This window comes from Pomacea canaliculata, linkage group LG12 (genome assembly GCF_003073045.1).
Source record: "Pomacea canaliculata isolate SZHN2017 linkage group LG12, ASM307304v1, whole genome shotgun sequence".
Taxonomy (NCBI): domain Eukaryota; kingdom Metazoa; phylum Mollusca; class Gastropoda; order Architaenioglossa; family Ampullariidae; genus Pomacea; species Pomacea canaliculata.
Genome location: NC_037601.1, coordinates 10239713 through 10253450, shown reverse-complemented (window position 1 = coordinate 10253450; position 13738 = coordinate 10239713). Strand labels below are relative to the sequence as shown.

The window sequence follows — 13738 nt, the reverse complement described above, 5'->3', positions numbered from 1 at the left end:
AAAGCCTGAGATCAGCGCCTATAAGGTGCATGGTCATCTGCACTCTTGCCCCCTCCACCAGATGTCGTTGTGACCAGCCACGTGACGAAGTAGCTTCCCATTGCCTGTTAGAAATTCCCGAGTTCGGAGCTTTTCTGGTTCACACTCCGAATTAGAGTGACATCCGCTGGTAAAATGGCTGGAGGGGGGCTGAGCTCTGTTGAATATTTGTCTTATCTTATGTCTTCCTCGTGTTGGACTTGTGATTGTGTATGTTTGTGACGGGCCTGCCATCGTGCGTGTGGAATACAAGTTCGTGACTTGAGCTTGTCCACAGGGGACAATATACGGTGGTATACAAACCAACTGTCATTATTATTGTTATTATTCTTAATATATTGTACCTCACTTGTCTTCGCACCCAGCTCTCTAAGTGCCTTTATAAACAAACACTCAGCAGATCAACTGCCTTAATAAACAACAGCAGTTCCTTTCAATTCAATTCAATTCAATTCAATTTAACTTTATTATCTCACTAGGAGAAATTAAAAGACGTGGTAAAACAACTGGCTGATAATAAAACTTATAATAAAAACTTAATAACAACTTAATTCCACTCAAACTATCATCTCACACAAACACCTACAGTCCATGTAAATACCCGACTAAATAAGAAACAACACTAAAACTATATTCCCAAACCACACACCCACACCCTCACACTCACAAATCCTTCCAACACTTATTCAGTAATACAACAGACTGGTGTATAAAACTATTCCAACTATTTAGTACCTTAATAAACAGACACAGCATCTTCTCAAGTACCTTTATCGACATACAGACAAACACACCAACTCCTCCTCCGCCTACTGAGTTTAATAAACACAGACAAGCAGAGGGCCGTAAAGTGCCAGTTAAAAACAACCACAACACACATCCTTTACTTGCTTTTTTATTTTGCTTATTACTGTATTGTCAGTAAGCTCATCCACTGTGACAATGAACGTAACCCTGTTTGATTCGTGTAACCATGAAAGTAATAAAAGTATAACTGTATTATACTTCTGTCAGCTCATATTATTGCCAATCAACATTTCAACAACTAGTGGATATCTGCACATGTACAGACATAAATACAAGACATTTCATGAGTACACAGCTAGATCCCCCTGTGGGTGCACAGCTAGACATCTCACTACAAACATCTTAGATCACATCTTGACTCGTCATACAGTGACATCATCATAATAATAAAATAATAAATGCAAAAATTTTTTAAGCGCATGCTCACACTCCTAAGGAGCAAGCTCTTAGCACTTAAAAACAAGAACGAAACATGGACAGCATACGAGGGACAGGAAAACAAATAACATATGAGCTGTAAAAGAATAAACAATAGTACTAACGAAGAATAAAACCAAATACAGAAAACACAAAGAGGAACCAAATAACAAGAGCAAGAACTGAGAGTACCATGATAAAGACTAGCAGGGAAGGGTGTGAATAAGGACGAGCATGATGGGAAAGGGTGTTAGGAGTAATGTTTACGGAGAGGTGTGTTTTCAGGCAAGTTTAAAGGATTCAATAGGTCACCGGAGGTGGCGAATACAGAAAGGGAGAGAGACACGAATAAGATCACGTGACTGTGCGCGAGACTAAAAATAGGTTTCTAGGAATTCTAGGTTCCAGAAAAATAATTACTTTGACTTTGACTTACTATCGGGTTATCCTGTGTAAATACTGGAATGTGATTGATCTGCATGAATGATGTCTGTTCTGTAGGACTGCTAATGTTTTGTGTGATTGGCACTTGTGAATGATCTTCGCAAATAGTGATTGCTACTTGCAATTAGTGGAATGCCATTGTTCTTATCTTAGAAACTACAATAACGCTCATCATACAAAAGCCTAGACTACACGTAGCAAGAAGACTTCTTTTGCACGTAGACTACACGTAACACGTACACCACACGTAGCACCTACATCCCACATAACATGTAGACTTCATATAGCACTACACTACACGTAACATAAAGATTGCATATGGCACGTAGACCACACACAAAACGGTAACACGAAGATTACCCACAACACGTCGACTACATGTAACACGTAGAGTGCATGTAACTCACACTGTACATAACATGTAAGCTACGCATTTCATATAGAATACACACAACAATTACGATTTATATATAACACCTACATTACACATAAACCACACACTGTGTACACATTCTGTACAATACTCATGTCACGTAGGCTGTTTGTATATAAATGTACATCGTGTAGGCTAGGCATGAAAGACAGAATATGTGTATTTCACACATAAGCAAACGTGTATATATGACAATGAGACATACCACGTGTACATGACACATAGACTATCTGTACACAGCTGACCACGTGGCCACATCACTAGCTGGGTGGCATACTTCTAATGGTCAGACAAGCTAGTGCTAATATTTTTAAAAAGTTATAGGCTCATTGTACGTGTTAGCCATCAGCTACTCATCTAGGCGGGTACTGTGAGTCGGGTGGCGGCAGGTAGCGACAGACTCGCATCACATCTTCACAAACAACATATATAGACCTGTTGGAAGACCTGCTGCTGTAGAAAAGAAGAAAAAGAAGAAGAATTTGTCGAGCGATTCAGGTGGCAAACAACAGCAACAACAGTACCATCGCCGTACGCACTGCCGCAGCTTGTTAACCCATTCGCGGCCCGCAGTCCGCACAGTCTCCAGGTGTGTGCGTGGAGCACTCGCCACAAAGTCATCTCGACTGATTGTCGTCGCACTTTCTGGAACATGACACCATCAGGTATACAAGTCAATAAGTATAAAAGTCATCAAATATATGTCAAGAAGTATACCGTTACTGGTTTCAGCTAGTCAGAGCGTTATCTGAAACATGTTACCATCACGTATATGTCAATTAGTAGACTTGCCAAGTATATGTCAATAAGCATATCGCCACTTGTTTCTGATTCTCAGAGAGTTATGTGAAAAATGACACCATAAAATATGTAAGTCAATAAGTATAAACGTCACCAAGTACAAAAGTCAAGAGGTCTAGAAGGTCAAGTATATAAGTCAATAAGTATGCCGCTACTTGTACCTGCTTGTCAGAGCATTATCTGAAACAATGTCCCTCTAGTCCACATCTCCCTCAGGGCTTAAAGTTAGCAAGTCTACACTACAGATTTTTTTGTCATTTAGCGTATGAAGTGTGCGATCAGCAGCAAGAAAACCCCTCATCCCTAGCCTACAAGTGTGTTCAATAGTGGCTACACTACCCGGCTCCTGTATCATGACCACTTTTGTGTCCCGGTCCAACTTGGCTAGTTGGTGCTGGCCGCTGAGAACGGTCAGTGTGGCCAGGAAGGCGAGACAACTGTGCAGCAGCAACAGGTCCACGTAGATGGCAAACCCGCATAGTTTGGTGGAGGTCTTGGGCATGGCGTCGTTGATGAAGTTCAGATACAGCGTCAGTGACACCATGATAGCAACCTGTACAAACAGCAACACCATGATAGCAACCTGTACAAACAGCGACACCATGATAGCAACCTGTACAAACAGCGACACCATGATAGCAACCTGTACAGCGACACCATGATAGCAACCTGTACAGCGACACCATGATAGCAATCTGTACAAACAGCAACACCATGATAGCAACCTGTACAAACAGCAACACCATGATAGCAACCTGTACAAACAGCAACACCATGATAGCAACCTGTACAGTGACACCATGATAGCAACCTGTACAGTGACACCATGATAGCAACATGTACAGCGACACCATGATGGCGACCTGTACAACGACACCATGATAGCAACCTGTACAGCGACACCATGATAGCAACCTGTACAGCGACACCATGATAACAACCTGTACAGACATTGACAGCGACAATGTCACACCAAACAGGCACGACGCGCGCATTCTTTCAACATTCTTCCACCAAATTCAAACATGACTCGTTTCCATAGGGGCATCCCCGCCCAGAGTAACAATATAGATATATTTAACAAAGACCACCACCACCACCACCACCACCACCACCACCACCACCACCACCACCACCACCAAACAACAACAACAACAACAACAATAATAATAAATTCTTCGTGAGTATAATGTACGGACTGTTTCACGACCGGAACTGATGTAGGATTGTGAAAGGGATGTCTAGGGAAGAGGGTTGATGCTGGCTCTCCATTTACTCTCTGATTTACGTCTAACCTGCTGACCTGAAAAGAAACTTTTTCCCCACATTGCGGAGGCAGGAGAAAGCCACAGGCCCCAGTGAGGGACAGGAGCACAATGGGCAGGATGATTGTCAAAGTGTAGAAGCGCCACTGCCTGGACAGCTGTAGATGGATCTCCAACAGCTCCTGGTTCACATGAGAGTTCGCCGCCTTCAACTCCCACTCACCCGAGATATAGGTCACGTTCATAAAGGTCAAGGTTAAGCTTGTTCCAGTAAAGGTCACCCTGGAGTGATAGGATGGTGCTACCATGATCTGTACAATACATAAATACTCAATTAATCTTCCAGTTACTACTGCAAATATAATTTGCTTTGTAATCCTCTAGTCAATGATGCCAGTTATTAAAATAAACAAAAAGGCATGGAATAGTAATCATATAGTACATCGAATCATAAGCAGTCATCAGCATAATACCAACAGCTGTTAATATTTCAAACGTCATATTTTGACAATGACCCCAGTCTTTGTTATTTTAATTTTGATAACATCGCCTACAACTGCCTGCACATGGTGTACATGACACTGTGAACACCTCAAACAGTGGTTTATACATGACTTTACGTATCTGACACTACAAACACTCAGCTGTCAGCTGACACATACATGGCAATTTTTAACCCCCAGAAGACGAATTACCTACCCGACAATTCTGAACATCAAAAGGGTAGATGCTGACGTCTATCTCGCAGGTGGTTTCAAGCTTCATGAAGACACTGGCGATGAGGTTACCTTGCCAGTCTACATGTACAGAGTCATAACTGGAGACCACCTGCACACACACACACAAAAACTGCATACAGGTAGTCCAGGTAAAAACTGATACAAGTTGTTACAGAGTCATAGCCATGTCAAGATCATAATGTAATATTTAAGGTACGCATTTAAGGGGCTTATGCCTCACGTGTGAAGAAAAAAAACTTGAGAAAGTTTTTTTTTCTCTTGCTGTTTATATTATCTGTGCTTGTAAGTCTCTCCCGCTCTCTCCCATCCTCTCTTTCTCTCTTCCTGTCCATTTTAAGTGATCCAGTGGCGCAATGGTTAGCGTCTGTCACCTTTAAAGTGATGACTGGCCTTCCTGGGTTCAGATCTCGTCTCAGGTACACTGTTCCTTCTCTGCGTGTAGCACCTGTTTCCAAGGTCGACTGTTTCGTTTAGACATAACAGTTGCTGGCTCAACGTAAATCACTATTCTCCCCTCCTGTCCAGCGTATCTTTATTTGTGCATCTCTTCCTTTGTCTTTTGCATCCCTACCCCATTCTGCTTTTTCCACTGCAATTCCTCTCCTACCTTCTGTTGCTCCCCCTATTTCTGGTGTCAGTGTCTGTTGCGATCGCTCACCAGGTTGTCGCCGACGTTGTTGACTAACACCAGCTGCGGTGTCCACACCTCGCCGGCCTGCAGGCTGATGAGGTCCACGTCCTGCCAGTCCGTGACGTTCCACGCTAGAGCTGGGTCCTGCCACGTCAGCGACATGTAGACCACACTCGACAGAACCTGCAGACATTTATACCATGGGATGTCAAGCACAATGTAGACAGGACCTACCGATCTTCCTACCGTGTGAGGTGTACATTACACTGGACAGGATTCGCAGAATATAACACACCGGTCAAGACTGCAGCAAATATTAACAACTGACACCGCGTTTTCTAATGAGCCAACAGTACAAGAGACATCGTCATTTACAGTTAGTAGCCAACAGTACGAATCATTTCATGTTTCTTAACGTTAAAGCACTAAAGTTGGTCTCAAGATCTGATGTCGTAAACCTGATTAACGGCGTTGAGATCCAAGATGGCGGCGATGTGCACATCGAGGCTGACGTTAACGGTTGCTTTATTCTCCTCAACAGGTGGGCAGCCGCTGCTGTAACTATCGAGCAGCAGTGACTTGAGAGACTGTAGATGACCCCTGCACTCTGTTCTTGACCCCATGACACTGCTGCCTGTTAACACAAGCAGCACAAGGGGCATGTTGTGCTGTTGTGGCTTTTGGTGCATAACTGAACTGCTGACCTCCGTCCGCTAACATAATAAACAGAATGATGAACGACATTGTAATGACAGACAATAAGAGATTGATGCATAACATGGTAATGACAGACAATAATAATACAAAAAATATAAAGGAGCATATGCGCAAATACACATGCTGCTGCTGCTGCTGCTGAGGAGGAGGACTTTCGCCTTACGACAAATCATTTTTAATATTGAAATTTTTCCATAGCAGAAGGGGAAAAAAACACGACAAACCTTTTTGTGTCTGTGTTGGGTGACACTTTGTAGAATGTTCATGAAGCAGCAAATTTTAGTTGTGGCAGATTTCTGTCGCGCTTCCTGTGGTGCAGATGTATCATACCACTGCCTGCTCTCACACGGTCAGAAAACCGAGCTGCAGGGCCTGGAGTGTGATCGCCAAGTCCAGCCGTAAAATAGAATCGCTGAGTCTTGTCCACCTGCCACAGTGTCTGAATCAAACTCACCTGAACTCTATTTTTGTTCAGACGTCAGCAGCCAGATCCAGCTGCCAATTCAGAAAGTTGCCAGCTCAGTCAGCTGAATCCTGTCTACACACAGACATCTCGTGTTTTGCCCTAGGTGACGTGCACATTAGCTGTATCACAGCATCCCAGCATGCCTCTGTTTATAGTCCTTTCAAAGCAGGTAGAGTTGGTGCACACTCCATTTCCTGAACAAACGCGCGGCTGATAACACCCAGCTCCATGTTTGATGAAGCAATTTAGTCAGTTGACGAATCCGCAGCTATTGTCACTAGGTGGACAGTGTGGTCTTTCCCTTCTTTTACTGTCGCGGATTTTGTATATCCTTGTGTTCCCTGTATGACTTTGTTCACTTCCGTTATTGTATGACTGTGTTAGCTGATGTTTTACCAAGAAGAAGTTGTTGTGTAGAAAAATAACAGCGACTTGGTGCAGTATTTACAGTTAGTATTTACAGCTAGTAAATACACATTTAGTATTCCTATAAAACTGTGACTATTTCTGTAAAAACAATTGCAATTCAGCAAAATAAGTGACCATTTTTTGAAATGTAGTTTGAAGCTGGTCTGTAACTTGTGGTCAAATGAGGTCCAGCGTGTGACTGCAAGGTAGAGTCAGTCAGACACACTGTCTAGCCATTGCACAACTTGATTCACCTTTCATGCGTCGTTAAAACAATGAGAAACGGAAGTTTGCAGGGCAAAATGTGGAGAGGAAGATAAACAGGCAACACGCTATCTCATCATTCACCAGCTTTGCTTATCAAACATTCTCCTCCATTCTCCTCTTCCCACCCCTCTAGGGTAGTGAACGTGCACCCGCCACGTCTGTAGAGTGATCTGGGTGTGGTAGAGAAGTGCTGCTGTGAATGTGAGGGAGACTGAGTGTTAGTGGAAAGCATGTGGTAGTGATAAGTGAATGGGTAGGTGTTGATGAAGGTTAATATTAATGAGGTATTAAGATGTGGTTGTGAGAGAGATTTGTGTTAACGGTAGGCTAGATGTTCATGTGTGAGAGGTAGCTGTGCATTATATGTGAATGTGTACATTTGAATGTTTGGGAGGTGAGTGTATAAATGATGTACTAGATGTGAGTGTGCATGTGTGTGTTCAATGGGGCCATGCTATATGTAAATGTGTGAGAGGTGACTGTTCATGAAGGGGTAGGTGTAAATGTGTGTTCATGAAGTGCTAAATGTAAGTGTTTGGAGGTGAGTGTGTTCATGCAGAGATAGATGTGAACGTGTGTGTTTAATGGGGCCCTCCTAGATGTAAATGTGTGAGAGATGAGTGCGTTCATGAGGTGCTAGGTGTGAATTCGTGAGAGTGATAGTGTGTTAAATAAGTAGTAGTCAAACGAATCAACAACAACTGCGTGTCCCCCCCCCCCCTTATTGCTCCAGGGTGCAGACAGTGACGTCAACTACTGAAGGCCCACCATCACTAGTAACGCTGAGAGAAGGGACTTTTACTTCCGGTGCCACCCGCTCGTTTTGCGCGACCTCACACGACCTACCCGTATCATCTCTCCTGCTTGGACTGTCACCGACAGGCACAACACGCGTCATCTCCTGAGGACAGAGCCCAAAGTCAAAATTCCTCTGCATGTCGCTAGCTGTAACCTGATCGGTCAAGCCTTGTCCTTGTCAGTACCCTGATTTGCCTCTAGTGACACTGAACACACTCTTCTCCTTTACAGCACCTTCTGGGTATTCTGGATAACCCATCTTTCTTCAGACCTACAGATGACGTTCGCTCCCTGTTGCTGTGTGACTTCACTCGTGGCTAATGCGCTGAGCTGAATGGTAATAGACTCATTTGAAAATAATTTTTCACCGTGGTTTGTGGTCATGATATTCTCTCATGCTGCACAAATAAAAAATGGCAAATGAACGTGTAACACGATTAAGTATCAACAATTTTATTAGAAATTTACATAGGCATCGGTATTATTAACCTTAACGCTGTCATTTTTACAATATATAGTGTAAGTCCGTGACAAACTAAGCAAGAAATGGCCGTCAACCACTTATCATTAGAAAAACATATTTTCCGATACCACAAATGGAGCCAAACACCTGATTGGTTGCTCACTTTAGTTATTCGTGGGAAACTAATCCCTGAAGCGACCAAGAGTTTGCGTATTTATTCTTGAAAACCATGATTCATTTGGCAATGGAGCCATTTCTCGCACAATCAGTGGAGTGCCATCAATAGTCAAAGACTACCCACGTGTGTAATATGCAATATGAGACGAAGACTGCCCACACGTGTAACATGTAGCATGAGATGATGACTGCCCCCATATGTAACATTTAACACTTGCCCATTCCAAAAAAGCAAGACTTTCATGAACGCCCACTGCTTCAAAAGGCATCTGAACTGGTTTCTACTGTCAACTTTATTGTTAGTATTTGTGAAATAATTTATACTGAAAGCTTTAGGGCTTTAAAAAGTAAAAAGTGACATTAGATTCTTTCTTGTAATTATTAACGTTTTCTGTGATGTCAATATGAATTACCAAAATTACCAATACTGTATCATTACAACCATGATGATAAAAAGGATATAAAGTCAAGATTAGTAGTGTCTTGCAATTTCTTGATAACAAATTATTGTTAAAGCTTCCATGTCTCTAAAACCTTATTTTAGATCTCATAAAGGAATACTTTCCCAAAATACCATTGCTGTTGAAGTAAATAAAAACGGAGCAGATGAGCACAATGCAGGCCACGTTTATACTTGGCACCTGTTTATCATGTGAATGAGAGATACTATTTATAAAGATAGGAATGTGTGTGAATACTTATGGATGTATTTTTAATATCTCAATACCCATTAGAGGGTGGCAGAATAAAGAATCTTGAATCTTGACAAAGTGTCGTGCCTGATCAGGTGGCCAAAACACAGTCTAACTTAGGCCGCTTGACCAGTGCGAGTAGGGTTCCTGGTGTCCTACGAGAGTGGCGACTGCCCTTCGTACAAACTCATTGGTTTATGTTCTTTGTGCGAGATCGGAGCAGTCTCTTCAGGCACTTGTTCTCAAAAGCCTAGATTCTCCTCCCTATATTATAAAATCCGCATTTTACATCTGTAAAGCAGGAGCAGTATTGGAGGGGACTTGTACAGTCTGTACTTCGTAGCACACCTGATGTTATGACTGTACCAGATCCTGTCATGTCCAACTATACATGACCTGCCCAAACTGCACACGACATTCACACCTTAATCACCTACATGCACACCTTAACCATCGATATTTACTGAGAGTACTATACCGAGCACGACAGTCTCACAGGCACGAAAACACTTGGTGCTGACGTTCCAAAATGAGCGTGGCAAGGGCGTGGCCAACTTGTGGATATTAATCACGTCAGCTCTGAAACAGCGTCATAGTCATATTGACGTCATTGTTTCATTGACGTGTTGACGTAGAAATATTGACGTCGGCTCGTGCTGTGCTAGGTAGACGCTGTATTGACCGGTGAACCACTCCAAGGACGTTATTTACTTAACACTGGTACAAAAACAAAATATACTTAAAAATAAGAAGGAAGACTAGTCATCCACCCCGACCCACAGACTACTACGGAATCCACGCAAAATGCTCCAGCTGCACTTCATTGATTCTTGTCGGAGCGGCCCGGTGGCGCAACGGTTAGCGCCTGTCACCAATACAGTGAAGGTTGGCTGCCCTGAGTTCATTTCTCGTCTCGGGCACGCTGTTCTTTCTCTGCACGTGGCATCTGTTTACAGGCCTGGCTGCCTTGCCGTAATATAGCCTCAGTTGCTGGCACGGCGTAAAACACCAATTTCCTACCTCTCCCTTCATTGATTCTTGTCTGGCTCGGATAACATTCATTACCAATAGTAATTGTGTGATATATGAGCGTGCACATGTAGGTACAAATATTAGTCTCACAAATATAAACGAAGCTATGTGAATATAGTCATGACAACTGATATAAAGTCAAGATTAGTCGTGTCTTGCAATTTCTTGAGAACAAATTATTGTTAAAGCTTTCATGTCTCTAAAACTTTATTTGCGATCCCATAAGGGAATTTTTTCCCAAAACACCATTGCTGTTGAACTAAATAAAGACGGAGCAGATGAGCGCAATGCAGGTTAGTTTAATACTTGGCGCCAGTTTATAATTCTGTTGGCCGAATACATGGTCAATTTATACTTACAATGAATCCAACCTTACGCCAATGTCGTTCCATTGTAAGTCGATTTTGCACTTACAATAAGGGCTCCCAAATGGGCGCTAACATATATATTTTCCTGGTGATAGTCGAGCATGTAGGGCCCAGCATGTCTGTTTGGTAGCGTATTATATCGGTAGTAGCTGTATGTGTGCAGGTACACTTCGTAGTTGTCGGTCTACGTGTTCATTCTTTACAAATAGAATTATACACATGTATTAATATTTTGTACAAAACATTAATGTACCTGTTCATTCGGGAGAAATATTAGTGTATATTAGTGTACATTGATAAATACTAGCGTACATGAGAAACGAGGATTAGTCTAACACACACACTAACGGATTTTTCGCGGAGCTTCAATGCCTGATATTTCCTGCTGGTGCTGGTTGACATCACAGTGACAGTCTTTATCCTGTCAACTCCTCTCAAACACAAATATGTCTACAAAAGGCCTCAGCTACAGGGCTGCACTCACTTTCTTCAAATATTGTGCATATTTCTCTGTGTGCATGTCTGTGGGTTTTTGGTATGTAAGAGTCGGTAAGTTCGGACAAATTTTCGGTAATAATTAAAATAATTTTTTTCAAGTGTACAATGATTTCAGATGAAACAGACCAATAGGTCACTGTCTTCGCTCTTATCATAAGCATCTCTATTTTTCTGTTTCCTATATAATCGTTTTGAGGGTTAGTATCAATACTGGCACTAGCCATATGATACTCGATACTAACCCTGTGCATTGATATGCTAATACTTTCTATGCTGGAATCCACCTTACATTATGATTGGTGCTTTTTTCATCTGTTATCGGATTATTGTTCTTTCTCACTCCAATCGATATTAAAATTATGAAAATGTTCCTTTTTGACAGGAAGCTGGAGAAATGACTCGGACATGAAAATCACCACAAAGCAGATACCTTTAACCTTTTGACTACCTAGTGACATCGGTCATGTCTACAAGCAGGCTTTATAATGACGACCCGGTCCAACCCCGAAGATACGTGACATGTCAGATGCCACGTCCAGAGGTGCTGTCCGTGGTGCACGAGTTCTAACCCCATGACCCAGGAATCTCGCTGCCTTGAACTCTATCCCCGACACAAGGGGAAGTCGTACCACAGACATTAAGGGCAACAAAGAATGTGACATTAATTAAATCAATTAAGACTATCGTCCAAACTCTGAGGAAGTAGCCTCTCCTCGAAACATCAGTCGCCAGGATTCAATAGACACAGTCTACAGAAGTCGTGAGGTCACGAACGTTCACAGAGGCGCCTAATTAACCTATTGGCACATAACTTCAGTTGGTAGTAGCCTTAGAAACACACCAATGTTGCAAATTTGTAATTTGTGGCTTGTAGACTGCTTTGGAAGAACCAAAGTGTGCTATTTATAATTTTGGGAAATATTGTTTTCCACTAAACGCATTTCGATTATTAGACAACAAAAAATTCACTGAGGTCGACATTTAAATAAGCAAAAGTGAAAAAAGATCCTCAGACTGTTAGTCGCAAGCCAACAGTCTTCACATGCGAGAGAGAAAGAAGATTGTCACTGAGGTAAGGATGACTGGAAAGATGCTAGTGCTGCATAGAATCTGGGCGGTTCTACATTTTCAAGTTCAAAGCTGGTATCTGGACTACAGACTGCATCAGGAGATATTACAATCATCTCGCTTGCTCTGAAAGTTGTTAAGTACAAACATTGTATTAAAATAGTGGAGAACATATGTCCTTTGAAGAAAAATAAGTACGAGTTTTCTCGAACTTGTAAGAGAGAAAACAAATTTAAATGTTTCTGGGAAAAAAACTGTACAAACGTCTGTAGTGAAGGAGACATAGACTGCATACACAGCTCTAAGTAACAAAGTAACTTACACTTGGACTGTACAAACATCTCTAGCTAAGAACACCTACAGCTCAAATTGTGCTGACAGCCATAGGTAACTAAGACAAGTAACCGAGTCACTAACCTTAAGGTGCCTGGAGTCAATCGGTTTTAGAGGTATACATAATTTATATAACTTATAGAATTTATAAACTTACATTACTTTCGTGGAACTTGTGTTAAATCTGTTAAATGGGGAAACACTAGCTGCACTTACTGAAGGGAGTCCCGGAGATAACTTTATTGTGCAGCTCCAGGCTCTGGCACATGCGCACATCGACCAACATTTTCAGAATCCTCAAGGAGAAAAGCCATGGAGACCAGATCCGATAGGGAACATGAATATTGCATGTCAGTCAATATTAGTCATATATCTTCTTCTGTTGACATAAATCTAATATAGTTTTTTGCTACTACGTGGTTAATTATATTTTTTATATACATGATTGAGTTATACCTCTTTAAACTCGGGACAGTATACCGTGTTTACTTGTCCAGCATAAGCTACGTTTCATATATCTGCTTTAGATATATATATAGAGAGAGAGCTCTTTTATTACGTGTTCCAACGATAACTATATTATACTCGGCTCGTCAAAATATTTTTGCAGCTGCAACTAAAATCCATAACTATGGGAAAGTTGTTGCTCTGCTCGAAAGGGGAGGTAGCTGTATTCTGATGTCAAACCTTGTTCGTTAGTCTTTTCGCTTTTGTTTGTAAATATCTGTAAGTTTCTCATGTTAATTCAGAATGTGAATTCATTCGTTTGCTTGTAAACGTCTGTCAATTCATTTCTTTTTATTTATTCGCATCACTTTGTGTTTGGCAGTTGTGTGCTCAATATTTCCCCAGACCCGAAATCACATGATGTCGA

The 13738-nt window shown here is 41.8% G+C and overlaps 1 protein-coding gene across 1 annotated transcript; it reads right to left on the bottom strand.

Moving 5' to 3' along the window:
* Window positions 1-707: 707 nt before the first annotated feature.
* LOC112577118 (neuronal acetylcholine receptor subunit alpha-4-like) lies at window positions 708-6854 on the bottom strand. Its single transcript, XM_025260076.1, has 7 exons — window positions 6519-6854; window positions 6036-6290; window positions 5605-5760; window positions 4906-5034; window positions 4245-4517; window positions 3281-3494; window positions 708-2785 (listed from the first exon to the last, which is right to left on the bottom strand). Exons 1-7 carry the CDS (start codon window positions 6558-6560, stop codon window positions 2547-2549), a joined length of 1308 nt encoding a protein of 435 aa, XP_025115861.1. The 5' UTR covers window positions 6561-6854; the 3' UTR covers window positions 708-2546.
* Window positions 6855-13738: the final 6884 nt, after the last annotated feature.

What these genes read in the sequence shown, in the direction of transcription:
- LOC112577118 (XM_025260076.1), bottom strand. Translation starts at nt 6,560, where the DNA reads ATGAACATTCTACAAAGTGTCACCCAACACAGACACAAAAAG. An exon ending in ACAACGTCGGCGACAACCTG is followed by an intron (nt 5,035 to 5,604) that starts GTGAGCGATCGC and finishes GTGTGTGTGCAG; the next exon opens with GTGGTCTCCAGTTATGACTC. An exon ending in GGGAAAAAGTTTCTTTTCAG is followed by an intron (nt 3,495 to 4,244) that starts GTCAGCAGGTTA and finishes CTGTTTGTACAG; the next exon opens with GTTGCTATCATGGTGTCACT.